At 48.9% G+C, this 22,108-nt stretch overlaps 1 protein-coding gene across 2 annotated transcripts; it reads left to right on the top strand.

Annotated features, from left to right (window-relative positions):
• The first annotated feature begins 5,114 nt into the window (after nt 1-5,114).
• Nucleotides 5,115-21,219, top strand: CACNB3 (calcium voltage-gated channel auxiliary subunit beta 3). 2 transcript variants are annotated; one of them, XM_036761738.1, is made up of 13 exons: nt 5,115-5,167; nt 15,088-15,210; nt 15,377-15,499; nt 16,138-16,253; nt 16,385-16,443; nt 16,715-16,734; nt 17,295-17,375; nt 17,622-17,680; nt 17,846-17,955; nt 18,390-18,541; nt 18,845-18,940; nt 19,187-19,336; nt 19,805-21,219. In XM_036761738.1, the coding sequence occupies exons 7-13, from the start codon at nt 17,331-17,333 to the stop codon at nt 20,117-20,119; spliced, it is 927 nt and encodes a 308-aa protein (XP_036617633.1). In that variant the 5' UTR covers nt 5,115-5,167; nt 15,088-15,210; nt 15,377-15,499; nt 16,138-16,253; nt 16,385-16,443; nt 16,715-16,734; nt 17,295-17,330; the 3' UTR covers nt 20,120-21,219. The 2 variants fall into 2 exon arrangements, with proteins under 2 accessions (XP_036617633.1, XP_036617632.1); XM_036761737.1 differs by lacking the exons at nt 5,115-5,167; nt 15,088-15,210; nt 15,377-15,499; ... (1 more) ...; nt 16,385-16,443; nt 16,715-16,734 and having other exon boundaries at nt 17,240-17,375; nt 19,805-21,196.
• Nucleotides 21,220-22,108: the final 889 nt, after the last annotated feature.

Raw genomic sequence — 22,108 nt, 5'->3', positions numbered from 1 at the left:
TACTTTGCAGATATCTCATTTTATCCTCATAGCAACCTTGTGAGGTAGAGGTTCTTATTATTCCCATTTCACAGATGGGGAAATAGAGGCAAACTGAAGTTATGTGACTTGCCAAGGTCACGTAGCTATTAAGAGTTTAAGTCAGGTCCTCCCTACTCCAGGTCACCACAAGGATGCCTCATACTGCCTGGGGACTTTGAATTTAACCCCCTCTTCTTAAGTGCTGAGTTTCAGGGTATCTGGAAGTATCAAGGGGCCTCTAAGGACTAGGGCGAACTAAATAAATGTTTATCGTGGAGAGGGCAGCTGACAAGCTGAGTTTTCCAATGCCTTTAAGAGGACCCAGCAAGCCCTATAAAGGCCACACCCAGTGTTGTTACTGGCACTTTGGCTATAGTGCATCACTGTTCTTTCCCTGGCCCTTTTCTTCCCTCCAAATGATAGAATCTCCCAGTCGGTGGAACAGATATCACATCATCTCAACCCTGAGCACAAAATAGAAACAGAGGCCAAATGATATTTAGGCTTCTGGCAAGTGAGTGAGGATGCTTGGGAGAAGAATCCAGGTATCTTGTGTGTCTCAATACCTGATTCCTCCATCCTCTGACCCTAGGAATGCCCCCCAAACTTCACAATAATTACTGGGCAGACTAGAAGCCACAAAACCAGCAGAGTGGGTCTTTAAGCCGCAGCCCCAGTCCCCCAGAGAGAAACTGATGGGGGATGGGAGAGCTCACCAGATGCTGGGTCCATAAGCAAGAACCTCTTCAGACATATTTATAGCAAGTGCTGTGTCAGGGGATGGAGGCTGAAACTGCCTGGAAGCATTGAATAACATCATGGGCCCAGAGGAGGAGCCCAGAGGAGGGAGGATAAATTTACAACAGGAAGAACTGAGGTTAGATTTCAGAAGAACTTCCCCAGTATGATATTCTGTAGTTGGTCGTGGAGAATGCTTGTGGAAACTCCCTCCCCAAAGACCTCTCAGAACAGAAGAAAAAAAGCTTTGTTTTAGCTTGGGCTAAGTGATGGGCTGTTCCTTCACAGAGATAGAGGGATGGACAATGTGAACTCTGTTCTCTACCCTAAGCTGCCCTTTTGGTACTGATTGCAAATTCCCCGAGGACTTGATTTGGGACAGACCAAAGGAAGTGGAGGGGAGGGTGAGTTGATGCTTCCAGACACTGAGGAGTCTAGCTGCTGAGAAGATGGGGGGGGGGGGTAGAGGGAAGAGCTCATTGGTTCCAGTAAGAACAAGGATGTAATGCTAGTCCTATCTAACACCCCTACCCCCAGTCTCTAGTGTACCCCCAAGAGGAGTATCCAGCACAATTCCAAGATCTGTGAGGTCAGTGATGAGACCAGGGTGGGAGGATGTCTGGAGGAAGAAAAGATTCCTGGTGGGAAGAAAGGAGTCTGGATCTAGGACAGGAGAGGTGGTGGTGGTGGTGGTGAGGGAACTAGTAATCCTACATTGGAGACCCTTAGGGGAAGGGAAAGTTCAAGGCCAGGGATATAGATCGGGTCAGGGCCTGCATTTGCCATCTACCCACCCTTTGTGACAAAAAGGGTATCTCTAACCAGACATCTAGAGTAGGTAGAGGGGGAGGAGAACAGTGGAGGGGATAGAGTTCTTTAGTTACTCATCCTAACTTTACCCCCCCCCTTCCCTTCCCCTTCAGGCTCAGAGAGAAACAATTGATGTTTCTATTTAAAAGCAAGGGGGTGGGGAGAAGTGGAAATGGCATTTCTCTAAACTGCAGATTCTGGGAGAGAGGGAGAGGAATGAGAGAGAAAAGGGGGGGGATGCTCTAACCAGGCCAGCCCCCACCCCAAAGCTCCTCCCTGGGTAACTCAAGATGCCCCCAAGGCCCAAAGGAGCCACTCCATTAGCTGTGGTCAGCAGGTGGTGGTGGAGGGGTGACTCTCTTCTCCAGCTCACATTGCCAAATGGCTGGCGCTATCCTTGCTTCACTCCAAACATATACAAAGTAAAAACCCTGGGGAAATACCGTGCGCCCGCGCGCGCGCGCACGCACACACACACACACACAATCTCTGAATAGTTGAAGCTGAATAATGGGGGTGGGGGGTTAGGGAGGAATACATTCAGTGCCTTTAATTGGTCGGGGGTGGGGGTAGGATGGGAGATGAGATTAAACACACACACATACACACACACACACACACACACACACACACACACACACACACCCCTCACTGCTCTTTCAGATCGCAGAGTATACAGATCTTTTCGCTTGGGGGGGAGGCGAGGGAGGGCGGATTGAGGATAGCGGCTAGCATGGAAGGAGGTCTGGCAAGGTGATAACTGGAGAAGGGAATCTAATATTCCCAATGACATTATTCTCCCAAACTAGCTCCCAGGAATGAAAGGGAGGGTTGGAGTGTTGGAGTTGGGTGGAGGAAGCCTCGACTTCTTAGGCAGGTGATGCTGAACTCAGTGGTAGAGAAAGGAAAGTTCTTAGATGCCCAGTCTGGGAAATGATTTAGGGGAGTAATGGGATTGGGATGGAAAAGGGTGAGGAGCATGTTGACTTGGGGTAGGGGGAAAATCTTGGTTTCAGGGTGAAACCAAGGTCCTAGTTCATATTGTCTGCTTATTCCATACCTGGGGGAAGTAGGGCTCCCTCTGTAGGGCCTCGGAAGGGAGGCGGCACGGACTTCTAGGGTTGGGGAAGATGGAGAAAAAGAGGACGGACTGCATAAGCTCTTGGAGGGGAAGGGGCATAAAGACAACTAGGCTTAGGTTTCAGAAGCAACACTACTACCACCACCCTGCCCCCATCCTTTCCCTCTCCCCCCTCCCCCCGTCAGGACTTGGGCTTGTCCTGTTTGACGTGCCAGCCGAAAGGGGGTGGGGGGGTGCTGACCCGGGGAACAGTCCCCGTTGCTCCGGCCACTCCTGTCTTCTAGCCTAGCAGCAGCGTCCAGGGATTCGGTCTGGCTCTGCCTAGGAACTCAAAGGGCGGGCGTGCTCCGAGGGGGCGGAGGTGCCGGCAGGATGGAGGTAAGTCCAAGTGGTCTAGGAGTCTGGGGGCAGGGTGGGGAGGAGGAAAGGAGAGGGCAACTAAAGGGTCTGGGCTGGAGGGGAGGAGCCAAAGCGGGGGTCGTGGCGAGAAGTGACAGAACCTGAGTGAAGAGGAAGGATTGGGCTCCACGGAAGTGGACTGGCAAGGGCTAGTTATTGGGGTCTTATCTCCTATGGCTAAAGTCCTCTTCTAGAGCCCAAGGCAGCGCCTCCTGCTGGCCCAAGTGCACCCGGCACCCGGAGTTCCCCACCCACTCTGGGCTACGGGATCCCAAAATGTCTGTAAAGATTAACTGCCCCTCCGAGCTTCCCCCGCCTCACTCCACCCCGCCCAGTATCACCAGGGACCTCAGGTCTGGAGCAGTTGAGGATAGACTAAGCTCAGTACTCAGTGCAGCTGGTTTGGGAGAAGAATTGTACGACGATACTGAAACCCTGGGATGGGGAGAGGTAGGAAGAGGGGAGAGAGGCGTCAAATCCGTATAGAAGTGGGAGCACACACGTGAAGCCCAGCTAGTAACTTGGCTTATCACCAGACTGATACAGAAGCTTGGGCGTCGGGGGTGGGGATGGGCGAGAAGAGACAGTCATGAAGGCGCAGAGAATTGGGGAGCCAGAATGGGGCTTCAGTTGATTTACGCATTAAGAAAACGGCATGTGAATTGTTCATAAGTGACAGGCAAACTGAGTAGTTTATTTTCAGTCCTCAGCTCTGCTATGTAGCTATGCTGCAGCCTTGACTGTTCCTTTTTGGAAGCAAAGGGTTGAGCTAGTTTGCAGAAGTACTAGAAGCAAGTGACTAGGGATGAATCTCTCACTACTGGGCTCAGGAGTTGTGGGTGCCTCCAGATGCTTCTTTTATTCCTAATTCCCTCACCCTCTTTCCTCTCCCCTTGATTTTCCCCCCAGGCTAAATAATACCCAAAGTAATATAATAGGAGATGCCAGGGCGGCTAGTTTTCAGGAACTGGGGTGGGGGTCAGAGATCGAAGGGGAAGTTCATTTGAACATTATAATTCAATAGAATGTGATGGACATCTTCTCCTCCTCACCTCCCCCCTCCCCAGCACACCCCAGGTATTGTTGGGAGTACCTGCATCCCAATATTGTCTGAGGGAGGAAGAAAAGAAGGACCTGAATAGAGGACCAAAAGAATAGAGGACCTGAAAAGAGAAGACTGAGAGGGAGATGAAACTAACAGAGACAAAAACACAAAAATGAAGGACATATGAAAACAGGAGACAGAGAGAGAGAGAGAGAGAGAGAGAGAGAGAGAGTAAGGGAAAGGGAGGAGAAGGGGAGGGAGCCGATAGGGGAGGAGGCTGGTGGAGCGAGTCCGGACTGGTGCTGGGTGAGGCCAGGCAAGCAAGCGAGAGCTTGTGTGCCTGGCGGCTGCCTGCTGTGGTCTTGCTCCCGCCTTTGAGCTGCTGGCCCCGGGGGCGCCGCTAACCCTGTCTATGTCTTTTTCTGACTCCAGTGCAACGTTTCTGCTGAACGAGGTAACCACGGCCCTAAGCCAGCGGGCTCCGTGGCCAGGTCTGGGGAGGGGGGCGGGGGGAGAAGAAGTATCGTACAAGCTGCCCTGGGCAGGGTGGAGGTGCTCAGTTGAGAAAGATAGCAGCAATGGGGAGCCAGAAGAGAGACACCAGAGCTGAGGGAGATGGAAGAATCAATCATTGGTGTGGGCAAAAGAAAGGAAAGGGCCAGAGCAGGGGAAAACGTGAGTATTTGGATTGGGGTGGTATCTAGTTCTAGGCTGGGGAGGATTAATTGTGAAGGGGAAAGAGGCAGTAGTCAGAGTTGCCTAGGAAAGAGGGAGAAGGACTATGGCCAGTCGTGCCCCTCCCCCACGGTCTCCGAGGATGACCTGGGAGTTACTGGGAGCTCCATCTAGATGCTGGAGGCAGCTGAGAAGGGGTGGCTTCCTGGGATGTCCTCAACTTCTTCCTTATTTCCTAATCAATGCTCTGGGAAATAAACTGCTCTGCTCTCCGGTGCACTTAGGAAAGATGGATTGCATTTTAAGGACTGCTATGCCCACAACTCACCTGCACATCCCTCCTCCAATCCTGGCCATCCTGATCTGTGCTTTGCCCTTCTTTGGTGTATGAACACCTGGTAGGTGACATCTCACCAGCTGTGATATATAATGGTCTATAGTCATTTATCACTGGGGAAAGATCAGGATGTTAAAGTCTGATTTTGTCCCCACTCTTTCATCTCATTCCTCTTTTTGGGAGGGGGGGGTCCCTTGTTCTCTTATGCCATCAACTTTCTCCTCTGAATCCCAGTTTGTGCTGTTCCATTAAGAATAATAGGTGTTGCTGGCAAAATGAGTTCCTAGAGGCTTGGCATAGCCTGCTATAGAATGGGGAGATTTTAGGTCCCTATGAGGCAGGCATGGGGTTGGGGTGGGAAATTGAAGAGAATGAGAGGGGAGAGCTCTAGGTAAAGATGTTGGCAAATCAGGGCAGATCTTGCACAAGGCAAGTTTTGCAAATGGATCATCTTTCCTATTTGAAAAATGTCTCCCCCCAACCTGATATGTTGCTGTACACAGATTTTGAGACTTTGATGTAACTTGAAATTGTAAAAATGTACTTCAAAGAAGCCTAATGTCTTAGAAGGAGCATTAGTTTTGGAGTGAGACAGCTTTGGTTTAAATCCAAGGTCTTGTCACTTTTGTGATTTGGACAAGTCACTTTACCTCCTGAGTCTCAATTTCCTTCTTTGTAAAATGAGATGGTTGGACTAGATGGTTTCTAAGGTCCCCTTAGATACCCTAAAATACCATGGCTTTAGAAAATTGCAGCATTCAATGCCTTTAATGTTCCTGGAATGGCATAGAGTGGACTTGGGAGAGAATGGGGCACAGTTGTGAGTAAGGTAAACCACAGTGAGGATAGGTGTAGGTATGAAGAACATAGACTCATTCTTTAATAAGTGATTAGAATGATAACCCATTGGCTGAGGGAAGCTTCTGCCACCAGAGCCCTGGGTTGGGGAGGGGTACCTTTTAAGAACAAGTGGGACTAGGCTGCCGTTAATGACACTACAAGTCTGGTAAACCAACTGCCCTTGACAATATTCAGGCTATTGCTACAGTCCTTGCCTTCTCCCCACACTCACAGACCTTGACTATACCCTGATGTTTTGTTACCTCTGAATGTGCTACTTACTCCCTGGAGAAAAGAAGAGCAATAAAGGGCCAGGGAAGGGGCTCAAGGGAGGGAGGGACAGATCTTGTTCTGATAATCCCATTCTCCAGTTCAGAGGACCTGATGAAATTTCTCTCTGAATGAAAATATAAATGAATAAAACATGGGGATACAAATAGAAAAGTGAGATAGTCTTTGCTCTCAAGGAGCTCACATTCTAGTGGTGGAGACAACACAATGAAAACTTGCAGCTGTAAGTCAGATGGAAAAATCCCATGCTTCTTTCATGTCATTTCCACTTATCAGTTTCTGGTGTTGTTTCTGATGTCATTTCCACTTATCAGTTTCTGATGTTGAGATATTTGACTGTGCCAAGGTAGCAAGAACTTTCCTTTCTGAGCCTTGAGGCTGTAACACCTATAGGAGCAGTTGCCAGGCTGCATCTCCACAGGGGTTCCTTCCCAGGATGATGGCTGTGAGGATTTGGCTGGAAGCAGGATTGGCGCTCTGGGAGTTCTGCCACTCTCAGGGTTCCTGTTCCCTCTGCCTGTCGGTAGCAGTCGGTCAGCAGAGGTTGCTGGTGGTGATGAGGAAGTTGGGCCACCTCTCCACAATGATTTCTCACTATATCAATGGTTGTGAGGGCTGGATTGCAAGCAGGAAGTGTTGTGGTTAAGTCATTTTTCAGTCTTGTGTCTGACTCTCCATGAGTCCATTTGGGAGTTTTCTTAGCTGAGATACTGGAATGGTCCAGTTCATTTTACAGATGAGGAACTGAGGCAAACAGGGTTAAGTGACTTGCCCAGGGTCACACAGCCAAATCTGAGGCCAGATTTGAACTCAGGAAGATGTCTCCCTGACTCCAGGCCCAGCGCTTTATCCACTGAGTCACCTAGCTACCCCTTTGGGGAGAGCATGGCACTGCTATCCTCAAAGCTCTTGTGCTTAGGGTTCTGCACTGATTCTGTTAAGGTCTGAGGGGAGATGGTGGTCAAGGTGGTGGTGGTGATGGTGGTTTGACTTACCTGGCATATACTACCTCCTGCCTCTCCCTCAGGGTGCCCTGCTACTTCCATCCTCAATTCTTCCTCTATACTCTGCTGAAAGTATATTAGAGGAAGGCTCAAAAGCATTTTATGGAGCAGGGAAACTGAGTATGGAAAGAAGAGTCAGTAACAGGGGAGGGGAGTCGCTACGTGGTGCAGTGGATATATTACTGACCCTGGAGTCAGAAGGACCTGAATTCAAATCTGGCCTCAGACACTTACTAGCTGTGTGACCTTGGGCAAGTCACTTAATGCCAACTGCCTTCAAAAAAAAGTCAATAGCAGAGTTGAAGTTAAAACCTAGACATCCTGTATTACAAACTTTCACACTCAGAATGTTAGAACTAGATGGGCCTTAGAATCTAGTTCAGCTAGTCCAATCCCCACATTTTATAGATGAGGAAAGTGAGACCCAGAGAGGAGACTAAGTGACTCATCCAAGGTTATACTACTAGCTAGAGACAAAAGCAAAACTAGAAACCAGGTCTCCTGATTCCCATTTCATTACTCATTTTATCATGCCATGATGTCTCCTCCCTGCCTCTTCGGGACCTCTTGCTTTTCAGACTAAGTGCCCCTATTAATTTTGAGATCCTATCCCTTCTATTGAAAAACTGTAATACTGAGACATCCATTGGTGCCTCCCACCCTACCCTCCAACTTCTATTCCCATTCCCACTATTGAAAGAGAAAGGGACATAATAGTAGACTTTTTATAAATGCTTTTTTAGACTGAATTGGATTGACAGGCTCCTTGGTGCACTCTCAGGCAAGGAGCTGGAGGTCAGAAAGCTGGAGGTCAGAAAGTTCCTTCTCCCTTCCTGGATCAACTTGCCCCCTGAGGGTAGAATCCCTCAAGATGACAGTTTTGAATTTGTGTCTAGACAAATGCAAATGACTTTTCCTTCCTATACTGCCCAGAGAATGGGGAGAGGAGAGAGCCAAAATGACAGAGGATCTGGAGGAGCTCCTAAATGCTTTGAGGTTGAGGAATGTTTTCAAAGATGTGCCACCCACCTCAATCTCTGTAGGAAGGAGGGAATTTGACATCGGCACCAGTGACTGGGTGGATATGAGAAGGCTCACCCCTGGTACTAACAGGGCATGCTAATTTACATTCATTCCCCATCCCAAGCTATGCTCCTGCTTTCTTCCTCAGAGTTTAATCATCCAACTCAACACTGTTTATTAAACATCTGCTTGGTACAAGACATGATTCTAGGTAATAGGTATGTAAAGATAAATGCAGCTATGCTCTCAAGAAGTTTAATGACTTTTAAAACTCAAGATAAGGGGAACAAGTAGCTACTTATCTACATATGCATACATACATACACACTCAAAAGGGAAAGTATGAAAAGTGCAAAGAAGAGATCTAGGAAAAGTGTTATGAGAAATTTAACAAAAAGGAGATCGCTTTCAGTTGGGGCAGATGTAGGAAGTAAAATCTTCTTGGAGAAGGAGGTACCTGAGTTGGGCCTTGAAAGAAAAGTGACTTCAATGCATGGTTTCAGGAACCTTCAAATGGGCAGCCTCCCTAGTCAAGCCCTCAGCTCTGTCCGAGGTACTGAGGATACTTTGGGGATAACCAAAGGGAATAACCCTTTCTCCACATACTTCCCAGCCTACTTTTGGGTGGGGTAAGGGAGAGAGGAGGCAATTTATTTTCACCAAGAAAAATGACTCTGACATTTACTGTATCGCCTCGGAGGGTCAGTGCCGAACTCACTCTAATAGTCCTCGAGGTGGATTTGGAAGTGTGGTCCTTTTCATCAGTTCCTCATCCTTCAGACACCTGCTGATCTTTGAAAGGGGTGGGGAAAGGGCAAAACTGCTTGTAGGTTTTGACCTGGAGTTCTCAAAACAGATTTAAAGCCCCCTCACAGGCCTCTTCTTTCTGTCTTTCACTCCTTTTGTCTTTTCCCCTTTTTCCCCCATCCGCTCCCCCCACCTCCAATACACCCCTTTAGCTTGTACTCTCTAGGCCTCTCTACTTTCTAGCTCTTTCCTTTTCCTCTGCCTCCCTTTCTGCCTTCCTCTCTTTATAGTTCTCTCCTCCTTTGCTTGGCTGCCTCCTTTTCTCTCTATGTCTCTCCTCCCCTCCCCCTCAGCCCTTTGTTTCCCTGAGGAGTATTTCCTGGGTTTCTGTGTGTCTGTCTCCGCATCTTTCCTCGCCCCGCCCCACTCTCTGCCAAGCCCTCCTCCCCTTCCTTCACCCTCCCACTCCCCCACCTTCCCTTTAGCGGGATAGGTGCTTAGGGACCCACCCTACCTCTTCGCCACCCCCACGCCCCACCGCCTTCCCCCCCTCACCCCAGTCTCCCTCCCCCCACCCCGCCCAAGCCTCCTTACCGGGAGCTGGGGGAGGGGGGACGCTGGTGGGCGGGCGCTATTGTTGTAGGGGCCGGAGCTGGATTCCTCAGCAGCGCTCTGGGTGGGACCAGCCTGGTGTGTGGAGAGGGCTGGGAAGAGGGAGGGGAAGAGGGTGGTCGGGGAGAGAGCTGAGATTTGAGCTCCTAGCAGCTGGTCTTCTCCTCTCGTTCCCTCGTCGCCTGTCCGTCTCCCCGGGCTCCGGTGACATCTCACAGGCCCGGGCGCTGCCCTCGCTCCCTGCCCCGGGCTATCCCCTCCCTGCCCCCGCCCACCCTCACCCCCGCGGCCCTGATCGCTCCCCAATCCGGACTCCCCCATGTATGACGACTCCTACGTGCCCGGGTTTGAGGACTCGGAGGCGGTGAGTGTCCACGGCGGTGGAGGTGGGGAAGTTGGGGACATCATCACCCCTTCCCCCTCTACCTCCCATTCTGAGATATGAAAAATATCTCTACTGAGGGAGAGGGGAAGAGACTGTCGGCAAGGAAGGAGGATCATCTTCCCGCTGTTTCTCCGTCGTCCCCCCGCCCCACCTCCCAGGGCCTGCGAACTCTGAGGTTGGGGTTGGCGGCGTGGGGTGGGGGAAGAAACCTTAGGGAAGATGAGGACAGGAACAGAGTTAAGCTCTTGGAGATCCCGGGAGGGGGGGAAAAGAAGCTTGGAGTTGGCAGCAGAGGAATTGATAGGAGAGGGATGTCACTAAAGTAAGGGGCACTAGGGATAGGGTTAACGTGGGGTTGTATAAGGGAGGTGGGAGGACGAGGTGTATAGGGACAACAGGACACCAGAGAAGAGTTAAAGGGCTCTGAACTGCTTGGACGAGCCAGAAATAAGTGGTATTGGGATCTGGAAGCATTTTGGAAACATAGCTACAACTAGGTGGATATGAAACACCTGGGCGACTGAGGGAGGTGGGGTGGATAAAGGATTGGGCCCCTTCTAGCCTAAACGGTCAGGAGCCTCCTTTGAGGGGGATCCCCCAAAGGGGCACCAAACTGTAGAAACCTTCTCTTCTCTTACTCCTATCCCCAGGGCCTTTGCTTCTTTCCTGCCTTCAAAACTTCCTCTTCTTACACACCTCCTGTCCAAACTCCTGATCAAAACCTGAGCACTGCACACATAATTGGGCTAACTGGGCCAGAGCTTGAATTGCCCACCAGATTCCTGGTATTGCCCACACATGGCCACTTTGATGCCAGATGACTCCTTTGCTTTCTCAGCAGAAAAAATCTGGGTGATGGGGCTGAGGGAGCCAGAGGATGGAGGAAGCTTTTTGCACAGGGAAACAGGCGACCGATAAATATTTAATTTTCATCTTTGCTTTTATCTCCTGACTCTTTGGAGACAAATCAGCTCATTAGGCAAGGATTCTGGTGATCTTAGGGAGGTGGGGTGATTGGAAGAAAAGGAGGGAAGTGTACTGGGGAGGACAGAGCAAAAGGTTGGGTAACAGCTTTTTGGCCCCCTACATGATTGCCCCTCCCTTCTCCCCTGATTCCATCGAGAAATTCCTGAATGTCCCAAAAGATGTCTCTATGATTCTAAGTGGAGGTAATGGATATTTAGGGTATTAGTCGAAGCGATTTTTGAAGGGGCAAGGTTCAAGCCTTCTGCCATCCATCCCTGACCTTAACCAAATCCTAGGTTAGATGTGGCCCAAGGGATCCAGGAGGTACATCCTGGTAAGGGAGGTAAGAGTACCAGTAGTACCCACAGTGCTCCCAGTTGGGGGTTCCCTTTGCTCTAGATTGCACCACGGGGGGCTAATTGTCTGGCATTCTGACTCATTGTCCAAGGCTTTATGGGTCTCATCTGTACTATTTGTTGAGGGGGCAGCTGGCACTACCCAGGGTGTCAGCTTATGCCTGAGAAGGGATTTTTGAGGTCAGAGGGACGTAGCAGATCTTTCTTATCCCTTGTGAATGAGCAGAGGATTTCTTTGAAAAGCTTAGGCAAGTGGCAGAATAATGTCACTCAAAAAAGAGGAATAAAATAAGGAGGGAGAGAACTTGGTGGGAATGTTAAGGGGATAAAGCCTTTATCTTGACCGTTCTGGCCCCATGCCTATTCTCTACCCTACTCTGATTCCTAGATCTACCATCTCCTCCCCCAATGCCCTCAACCTACTTCAATCCTCCCTCTCTCCAGGGTCCCCACTGAAGCAGTAGGAGGCAGATCCGGGCTCTAAATAAATCCACAGGCTCATCTTCCTTCTTTCCTTTCCTTGTGCCAGGCAAGAGCGGTGCTGCAGCCTGCCCACACATTCACCAGGCAAGGGGGGCACCACCAGGGCACCATGCCAACTCCCAGCAGCTCCACAGCACTGTGCCTCTGGCTGCCTTGTGTGAGGGGAAAGAACGAACTTGGGTCTCCAGGGTCTGGCTTGGCAGGACAGCCTTGCCTTCTCCAAGGTAATGGCAGGGTGCTAGGTCTGTGCACTAAGAGTAGTAGATCATAAGATTTAGAACAAGATGAAACCTTAGAAAACATCTGCTCCTACACTCTCATTTTACAGATGATGGAACTGAGGTCTAGAGAGGTGACATTATTCTCCCAAGGTCAAATACTTAGTAAGCAGCACTCAGGCTTGGAACCCAGGTCTACTAAATGCAGTACAACTCCAGTACAAAACACGATGTTGTCTCTGGCATGTGACACAGAGGAAGAAGTGCTAGCTTTGGAGTTTGAAGAGCTGGCTTCAAATCTCACCTCTGATACTACCTAAGTAGTATCAAGTGGACAAGTGACTTAATCTCTCTTTGCCTGAATTCCCTCATCTGTAAAATGAAGGAGTTGGACTAGATGGCTCCTGTGGTCCCTTCCTGTTCTGGATCTATGATCCTTATCTATGATCCTGTCTGTTTAGAGACATTTATTTATATCTCATTTAATGTCTCATTTATTTAAGTCACCATAAATTAATTCAATTCTCCATCTCCCACCTTCAAGTGGGGGCAAGGGGAACAATTTAATTTTGATGCCCCAAACAGGTAGGTAAGTTGAGGCTGGGAGTGGATGAATTGTTGATGTGTATTTTGGAGGGAGTTTTCATGATGGAAAGTACTTACCAGAATGAAGTTACAAATTGGGATCCTCTAATCTTCCTCCCAATCCTAGTACATATATTAAACTCCTAACCTACTATGTCATTGTGTTGGACACTAGGAGTGATACCAATATGAATTAGGGTACTGGGGAAGGAACACAATATAAATATTACATCATCCATGCTTACATCCTCAGAGGGGAATAAAAGGCAAATATTATAAGAAATCAAATGTTAAGCTTGGTGCCCACAAGAGGTACGAATGAGGTGCCATGAAAGATAGAGAAATCACTTCAGACTTGAGGGTGGGTGAAAGAAAATGATGAAGCTGACTCTCAAGTAAGTAGTTAATAATAAATGAGCATTTGTGGGTCAAAGACCCAAATGATTCTTCCTGATTCTGCCCAGGGGGCAGAAAGAGGAGAGAGCTTATATAACAGTGCCTGAGGATTGAGGTACTAGCGGAAGGGAGTCTCTGAATGCTTCTGAATGTCGTAAGACTGAGGGGCATTCCCATAGCCCAACCCTGGGCAGTATCAGGCCTACCTTCAAACCTCAGAACACATCTAACTGCCAGGGGTATAATAAATGCTTATTGCACAAATGAGTAAATGGGGATTCCAGTCTATTATTTTGCTCTCAGAGAAGGTGGAGCACAGTGAGAGGTTGCTTTCTGTGCAAAATCAGAGACTCCATCAAAATCAAGTCTCCATCATCTTTTTTTCCCCATGGATCCAAGCCACCTTTTTTTTTTTTTTAAAGACTGTTTGGTCTGGAGACTGAACCTGATGTGAAATAGAGAGCTATGGTGAGAGGGGAGATTTGTGTCCTAGGCGCATTGTCTTCTCATACCTAAGTGGCCTCTATCCCCAATCAAAAAGCTCTGGTTCCCTCTGTCAAAAGTGTTTTTAGATTTAAAGGTAGACAGGAGTCCTAAGGGTATGTGTGTAAGCCTAGGAATATCTAGGAAACTGATCTGATGCCCCCCCGCCCCCCACCTATTCTTTCAACAAACTCTCTCTCATCTAAACTTTTCATCCCTTGGACAGAATCAGACTCAAGATTTCCTGTCTTCTAGATACAATGAAGCAGTGAGATGGAGACATGATGTAAGACAAAGAGCATTGACTTTAGAGTCAGAGGTCTGAGTTCAAATAATAGTTCTGCTACTTCTTATCAGTGTAACCATACACTCTTCGCTTCTCTGAGTCTCAGGTTCTTCATCTGTATCTTGTGGGGGTTGGAATAAGGTCCTGTCCAACTTTAAACACTGTGAACAAAGCTGTTCAAAACTTTTATCCTGAGGGGCTTTTTTCATAGAGGGGGAAACTAAGATAGAAAGATTCCTTGCTACTTGTTCCAGAGTCCAGTTATCTGCCCTTCTCTATTTCTTGTTTCTTTCTTACACCCAAGAGAAAATCATGTACACTCAACAGTCTGCTACTACTGTCCTTATATTCAAGGATCTTCGCTTTTAGAGAAAGGAAACACTGCATATAGAACTTCATGGAATCCAAGTGATTCAATTGTACCTTCCCCAAATCCAGGTCCTTCTCGCCTGAGTTGCTTGGCATCAGCATAGGTCTCTCTAGAGCCTGGCATCCTGTGGGGATGGTAAAGGGGCGGGTCAAAGAAGATCAGGTGGGTGGGTGGGGCCTTTCCTTACAGGTGCTCAGGGAGCTGGTGCCAAGGGAGACAGCTTTGTGTCTTAGTCTGGAGCTGTACCCAGCTCTGATGCCCTAGCAAGTGGGGGAGGAGAAGGCACCAGGAAGTGACTGCCTTTTCTACCTGAGAGGAAGCAGGAACTGAAGAGGGTGGGATCTCAGTGCCCAGGGACAAGATGGGTATAAGTAGACAAGAGGGGTCAGTGCCACGCGTATCTAATTTTTTGTTGTCGTTGCTATACTTCAGCCAGCTCCCTATGACTGTCATGTATCTTAAAATGATTCTATTCAATCAGATCCTTTAGGAGGAGGTAGGATTCCTGGGTATCATCCCTGTGTTTGAGGTTTCCTCTGTTTGCTGTGGAAGACAGGAAGAAGTGGGAAGGAGGGATAAAAAAGGAAGTATAGCAGGTATTATATAAAGACAGTACTAATAGGTTAGCTTAGCAGTTCAAGTCCAGGTGTGATAGGGGATGGACAGAGTAGATCCTGGCAAACAAAGATTTTGGTGGCTTTTTGACCCGCTTCTATGACTTGATGCCCAGCCATGGGCTTAAGTGGTAGTGAGAGGACAACAGAATTCTGGCAGTTCTCCCTCTTCCTCCTTCCCCATGTAAAAGATGAGAGGGAGAGTATTATAACAATTTCAGGGTACTCTGCTGGTTTTTGCAGTCTCCATAACACTTTTGTACAGAATGTACCTTTTCTGGTAGTGCTCAACCCTGGGATCACTGCCTCTCTCTTCATCTAGGGTTCAGCAGATTCCTATACTAGCCGACCATCTTTGGACTCATACCCCTCCCTGGAGGAGGACAGGGAGAGTGCCTGTCGAGAGGTGGAGAGCCAGGCTCAGCAGCAGCTGGAGAGAGCCAAGGTATCCAGTGTGTCCACCTGTCCTGTCACTCCTGAATCTTTGGCCTTCCCCATCCATCTTACTTTTACTCTTAAAGTACCAAGAGTTAGGGAAGGAGGATAACTCAGAAACTGAGGAGTTCTTTGCCCCTCTTCTCATCTGTATTCTTTGCTTATCCCTCTCCTAGCACAAACCAGTGGCATTTGCTGTGAGGACCAATGTCAGTTACTGTGGGGTGCTGGATGAGGAGTGCCCTGTCCAGGGCTCAGGAGTCAACTTTGAAGCCCGAGATTTTCTGCATATCAAAGAGGTGAACCTTGTCCTGTTCCCAATCTTGAGTCTCCTTGATTTCCTAGGTCTCCTGCTGAGATTCTGCCCCTACAAACTTTCAAATTACCGTCCAAACATTAGGACCCTAACTCTCCAATCCCTAAAGACTAGGTCCCCAACCTCACCAACCCTTACTATTCTCCTTTCCCCCCCCCTTAATTTCTCTTCTCTTCTCTCCTTTCCCTCTTCCTAGCGGTCTCATGGAGACTTATGGAGAGCACCCCTCAGTTCCTTCCCCATCTTTGGGGGGTGAGGTTGAAGAACCCCAACACGCTGTTGGGATGAGAAGGGGTCAAAGTTCTGGGCAAACTCCCTAGACCCTCATTTTCCTCTGGAGGCTGCTAGGTGGCTCAGGGGAATAAGTTAGGAATGAGGAATCAGGAGCTCATGAGTTCAAATTCCACTTGAGATCAAATGAGGTATAATCTGTAAACAGTTTTGCAAATCTGAAAATGCTTTATAAATTCTAGCTGTTACTCCATTCCCTTCTTGCCTTACACCTAGGCCAAATGACTGACCTGCTCTCTGGCTCCAAACTTGGGAGAAGAAATGAAGGAGTTGCCCCTTCTCCTGTACCCTTTTCCTAATTCCTGAACTGCCTTCCCTTTCTGCTTCTAGAAATACAACAATGACTGGTGGATTGGGAGGCTAGTGAAGGAGGGTGGGGATATTGCCTTCATCCCCAGCCCTCAGCGTCTGGAAACCATACGCCTCAAGCAAGAACAGAAGGCTAGGTATGGGACAGGCACTAATATGGGGAGGGCTAAGTATACGAAAAGGCAGGAGCCACTCACTTTCTTCATTTATCTTCTCCCTCTTCAACCCTCCTCCCTACACCATCCTCCTAATCTTGGTCTAACTTCAGGAGATCTGGGAACCTCTCTGGTGATATTGGCAACCGCCGTTCCCCTCCCCCATCTCTAGGTAATCTCCTCCCTTCCCATTTCAGGTGGAAAAAGGGTTCAGTGGGGGAGGGAGAGATCTTCTTATAATGACTGATTGGGAAGAGGGTGGGGGGAGGGAAAGGTATAGTACTGGGGGATGCTGGCACCTCTCCCACAAGGTGGGGCCACCCTCACCCCATTGACTAGTGTGGGTGTGGGCATGGGTATGGGGAAGACAGGGGCCACCATGTCTCTCCCAGGGCTCCCTCCCCCCTCACCAACCTCAGTCTCTTATTTCCTTTTCCAAAAAGCCAAACAGAAGCAAAAGCAGGTGAGTGCAAGGATGGGGTTGTGGGCTAGGGAGGCTCAGAATTTATGGGGAACTGTTAGAATTCCCCCCCCCAGTACCCCTTTTCTCCTCCAAGCCAGAACAGAGGAAGTGGAAGTTCAGTCAGCTGCCCAATCCAAGAGAAATTTTGTGGGGAGGGTAATCTAGGAGCTCCCAGGAGGAGCAGATAGTGAGAATATAACTGAGAACTTAGGGCAAAGCTTGAGGAGGAAACCCTTCCTCATTTTCCACATGGTAGGGCAAATCCTTACCTTGTCCTGTTTCTCTCCCCCTTTCTTTCCATCTTATACACTTTCTACAACTCTAGGACCTCTAATTTTAGGAAATGAAGCAGAGCAAGGAAGGAAATTGAGGACGAGAGGTCTGGAAGGATCAAGTCATCCTGATTTTCTGCTTGCCCTTCAATACCTCCCTGCTTCTATCCCTCAACCCTATTTATCCTACCCATGTCCAATGGTCATACATAGTGCATTAGGGAGGAGAGGTGTCCTTTAATGAATGATGGGACCCCATGTGGCTCTGATGTTCTTTGCCCTCTTCAGGCAGAACATGTGCCCCCATATGATGTGGTCCCTTCCATGCGACCTGTGGTGCTTGTGGGCCCTTCCTTGAAAGGCTACGAGGTAAGCAGGGCAGTGGTCTTCCACTCCAACTCCCCATCTCGACTATGTGTCCCAAGCCTCTTGAAGATATCCGCTGTCCAGGGCAAGGTCTCAGAGAATGCGAAAGGCAACAAAATCTGATCCCCTACCCAATGGCACAATGGATATATGTAGAGATGGGACTATGTTATGGAGAATGGAGCATGCTATCCCTTTCCATAGGGCTTTTATATCCAATCAATCTGTTTCCATACCCTAACCCATCAGGTCACAGACATGATGCAGAAGGCACTCTTCGACTTTCTCAAGCATCGATTTGATGGCAGGTGAGTCTCCCCTGTGGTTGCATAGAGCAGAGTCAGACTCCCTAATCCACTGTGTCATTTTTGAGGGGGTAATTTGGTGGTTAGACTTGGAAAGACCTTAGGGTCAAGCTTTCTTGGCTTTAGAGTCCAGTAGTGACTTTCCATTCCATTTCCTCTACTCTCCAGGATCTCTATTACTCGAGTTACAGCTGACCTCTCTCTGGCAAAGCGATCAGTGCTCAACAACCCAGGCAAAAGAACTATAATTGAACGCTCTACAGCCCGATCCAGCATTGGTGAGAACCCTTCCCAGCTCACACAAAGCTCCTCCTAGTTCCCAGATACCTTATTCCTTCTATCCCCTCCATTTGCTCCCAACCTCATCACATCCCATCGCTGTTCCACCCATGCTACAATGCTACCCCATCACCCATTCCCACCAGGGTACCTTAACTCTCAGTCCTTCGGAAAGCTGAAACAGAATGATGTTTTTGAGAAACGCTTCGATTCAACAACTATTTAAGCCTTACTAGGTAGTATGGAACTGGGCTTGGTACTGGAGATTCACATCTGAAATTAGATAGCCACTGCCCTCAAGGAATTTACAATCTACTAGAACATTTATGGTCACAAGGCAGTGTGGGGAAAGGTAGACTCTTGGAAACCTCCCAAAGTCCCGGAGTTTCCCCCTCTGGGGGTGGGGGGAACCTGCTGACCACTCCCCCCACAGCTGAGGTGCAGAGTGAGATCGAGCGGATCTTCGAGTTGGCCAAGTCTCTGCAGCTGGTAGTGCTGGATGCCGACACCATCAACCACCCTGCCCAGCTGGCTAAGACCTCTCTGGCCCCCATCATCGTATATGTCAAAGTGTCCTCACCCAAGGTCAGCAGGGAGGTGCAAGGGGGATGGGGATGGTGCCAATCTGGGTCCCCGAAACCTACCAGGGATGAGCCTGCTTAGCTCGGTGTCACTGCCTAAGTCAAGCATGTCTGTGCTCTCTTCCTGCCCACTAGCAGCTAGGCTTATTTTCCCTTATACCTTTCATAGTCACCATACTCAGCTCCACTCATGTCCCTGAAGACAGCATACCAAGAACCTCCCCCATTCCCTTGAATGACATCATGCCCAATTTTACTCATGATCCCTGCCAAGAGACATTGTGCCCATGTTTATTTTTTCCCCTAGGTGCTTCATCGTCTGATCCGCTCCCGGGGAAAGTCACAGATGAAACATGTGAATGTTCAGATGATGGCATATGATAAGCTGGTGCAATGCCCACCAGTGAGTATGCTAACTCTTGCTCCCACTTTACTTTTTAGGATCTGGCTGAGGTGGATTGTGGGAAGTATGGAAGAAGCAGCCTGGACCTTCATATGTAAACTTAGGCAAGATGCTTAACCTCTCTGGGTCTCAGTTCCTTCATCTGTAAAATGATGGAGCTGGATTAGATGGCCTCTGAGGTCCCTTCCAACTCTAGATCTGTGTTCTCTCATGCTTGCTCCCTGCCTCTCCCCCTTACTCCCCAAGGAATCTTTTGATGTGATCCTGGATGAAAACCAGCTGGAAGATGCCTGTGAGCACTTGGCTGAGTACCTGGAAGTGTACTGGAGAGCTACTCACTACCCAGCCCCAGGGCCTGGCCTGCTGGGCCCACCCAGTGCCATCTCTGACCTTCAGGTAACCAGACTTCCCTCAGACCAAGTATCTTAGTTATTATTCCCTTCCTAAACTATTGCCAACGCAGACATATTAGTCTTCAAATTTCTGGAGAGAAAGGGATGATGAGCTGGTTTAGCAGATAGTTTCTATCAGCGGGCAGAACCAAAACAAGACAGGATGAAGGACTGATGGGCAAGGAAGGCAAACTGCAATATAGGTGGAGGTGAGGAGAGTCAAGAGCATTTGAAAACAGCACTCATCTCCTTTCAGATTTGGGTGCAGTGCCATAGAGATGATAGGAAAAACTGTGATTAAATTACAGTCCCCCATTTCCGAGGAAGGAAATCACCTTCTTTAAGTGTGGTCAGGAAGAGACTCATTCAAGTTTATCTTTTCCCTCCACCTCACACTCTGCCTGCCTAGAATATGGTTGGGGAGAGGATGAGAGGGAAGTCAGTTTTGATTTTGCTTTGATGTCATGCCCAGAACCAGCAGCTGCTGGGGGAGCGAGGAGGGGAGTGCTCACCCCTGGAGCGGGACAGCCTGATGCCTTCAGATGAGGCCAGTGAGAGCTCACACCAAGCTTGGACTGGATCTTCTCAGCGCAGTTCTCACCATCTGGAGGATGAGTACACTGATGTCTATCAAGATTTGTACCAGCCACATCGTCAGCACACATCAGGGCTACCCAGTGCCAATGGACAGGACCCTCAAGACAGGCTTCTGGCCCGGAATTCGGAGCATAATTACAATGAAAGGAACTGGCAACGCAACCGGCCTTGGCCTAAGGACAGCTACTGAACTCCTTCCTCATGCCCTGCCCTGGTCTGTCCAAGGGAGTGGAGGGGGAAATGGGAATAGCAGGGCATGAGCTTACTCGCAGGTTGGAGTTAAGCTAGCATTAGGCTGGCACTAGGCTTAGCCCCCTAGGTCCCCTTGCCCAGCTCTGGACCCCGATATTCCAAGAGCTATAGGTGGCCCTTTTACCTTCTGGGCTAAGGACCCCCTTGCTCTCCACTTTCCAAGTACTAGTTGTACACAGTTCTGTACCCCTGGCACCTTTGTCTTCTCTCCTGCACAAGAAGCTGTCCTCACTGGGTAGCACCCTCAAGTCTAAGATTCCTGTAGAAATGGCCTTCCATTTCTTCCAGACTCAGGAAACGGTTGTCCCCCAAAAGGTGACTAGGAGATGAGGAGGGGCCATGGCAAGGGACAGTGCCTGGGTCCAGCAGAGAGTAAAGGTCCTATTGCTTCATCAACCAAGGGATTCAGACTTTGGGATCCTCATAGGACCTCTCTAGCCCTGAAACCACGCGCAAGAAGTGAGACAATCACCCCATTTCCACACCTGAATTTTGCTTCTACCCATCCATTCAGTGGTCAAGGTGTGGGGGATGGGATAGGGGTGGAGATGACAAGAGCAATCACCAAACTATGTTGGGAAGAGAGAAAGGGACCACTTGGAGATCTTAGGGTGGAAAAGGAGTCAAGCACAGGAGACAGTCAGGCCCTCACATTTTCTAGGATTTTTCTGACCCAAGTGTTAATCCTTCAAAACTGGAGTCTGAGGGGGAAATGGCAGCACTGAAAATACTGAACAGTTCTGGGGGCCCCTCATCTGCTCCTGTATTTTCCTTTAATTCCTTCTACCCTGTCATGACCAATGGGGGCCATGGACCCCAAACTTTTCTTCTTGCCTCATATACACAACTATTTAAGTTACAGTTAGGCTAGGGGAGAGAAAAGGAGCAGAGGTGGGGAATCTCCTCTGGCTTCTGGACAACCTAACTGCATCCCTCCTGTATGACTGTGTAGCTGAGCCCATACCCCACATGGCCATGGCCTCCACCCTGCTGTCATCACCAATAAATATCACATACTGCCCCACCACACCACACCCCATCCTTCCCAGGGTCAATGTCTTTTGTCTCGAGTATGAATGTCATACTGGCTGGCTTATGTCTGGAGTAGATTGAAGAAATTACCTGGTTTTCCCTGAAGAATATACTTAGTGGAAAAAGGGGAGAGAAATGAGGCTTACATTGTCCACCCACCCCTATGACCAAAGGCTTAGAGGAAGAAGTATTCACCAGAACATAAGGGAATGAGGGAGAAAGGAGGCTGGGTTTGGTCTAGGTCTCATATTTCCTAATTCTTTTTCTTCAGGGATTCAGGATCCCCAGGCCATAGATAGCCTGGTCCCCTTCCACCTCCCTTTCTAACTTAGGTTCTGAGCAGCATAATGGAAAGTGTAATGGATCAGGATTCTTGTCCTAACAATACCGGTAACTCAAAATCAAATAATTTCATCTGTCTGGGCCTCAAAATGTGATAGCTGGGTTAGACAATTTTCAAAGCCAGTTTAGCACTGAGATTTTTGTGACTAGATAAAGTATTCCCTTAGTCACGACTCCATTTCCTCCGGGAGTCTGTCTAGCCCTTTCTGATGGGCCAGGGTCCTTTAGTAACAGTGAGTGAAGTTGTCATGGGGAGGGAGTGTGGTACCAAGTGTTTAGCTTAGGCTCTCAGTTATAAACTATCATTGTCCCCTGAGCTGCTGGCACCGGCCCAGGTCTGGTTCCAAGTACATGGAATTCACTACTGCCCAGGAAAGGCAGTCCTGCCCCTGCTTCCACTAGAGCTTGCACAATCTTTCCCTGTGGGCCGTGAACTCTAGGTAACTATGAAGGACCTGAGGCTAAAAGGACAGTGTTGGACACAACTGTACTCTTACCTGAGCTATCAACCATCCCCACATTTCAGAAACACTCCAACAAGCCGGCTGCCCCC

The sequence above is a fragment of the Trichosurus vulpecula genome, chromosome 5, assembly GCF_011100635.1.
Source record: "Trichosurus vulpecula isolate mTriVul1 chromosome 5, mTriVul1.pri, whole genome shotgun sequence".
In the NCBI taxonomy this organism is placed as follows: Eukaryota; Metazoa; Chordata; class Mammalia; order Diprotodontia; family Phalangeridae; genus Trichosurus; species Trichosurus vulpecula.
The sequence above is the reverse complement of the archived record's forward strand: the minus strand, read 5'-3'. Positions and strand labels throughout refer to the sequence as shown.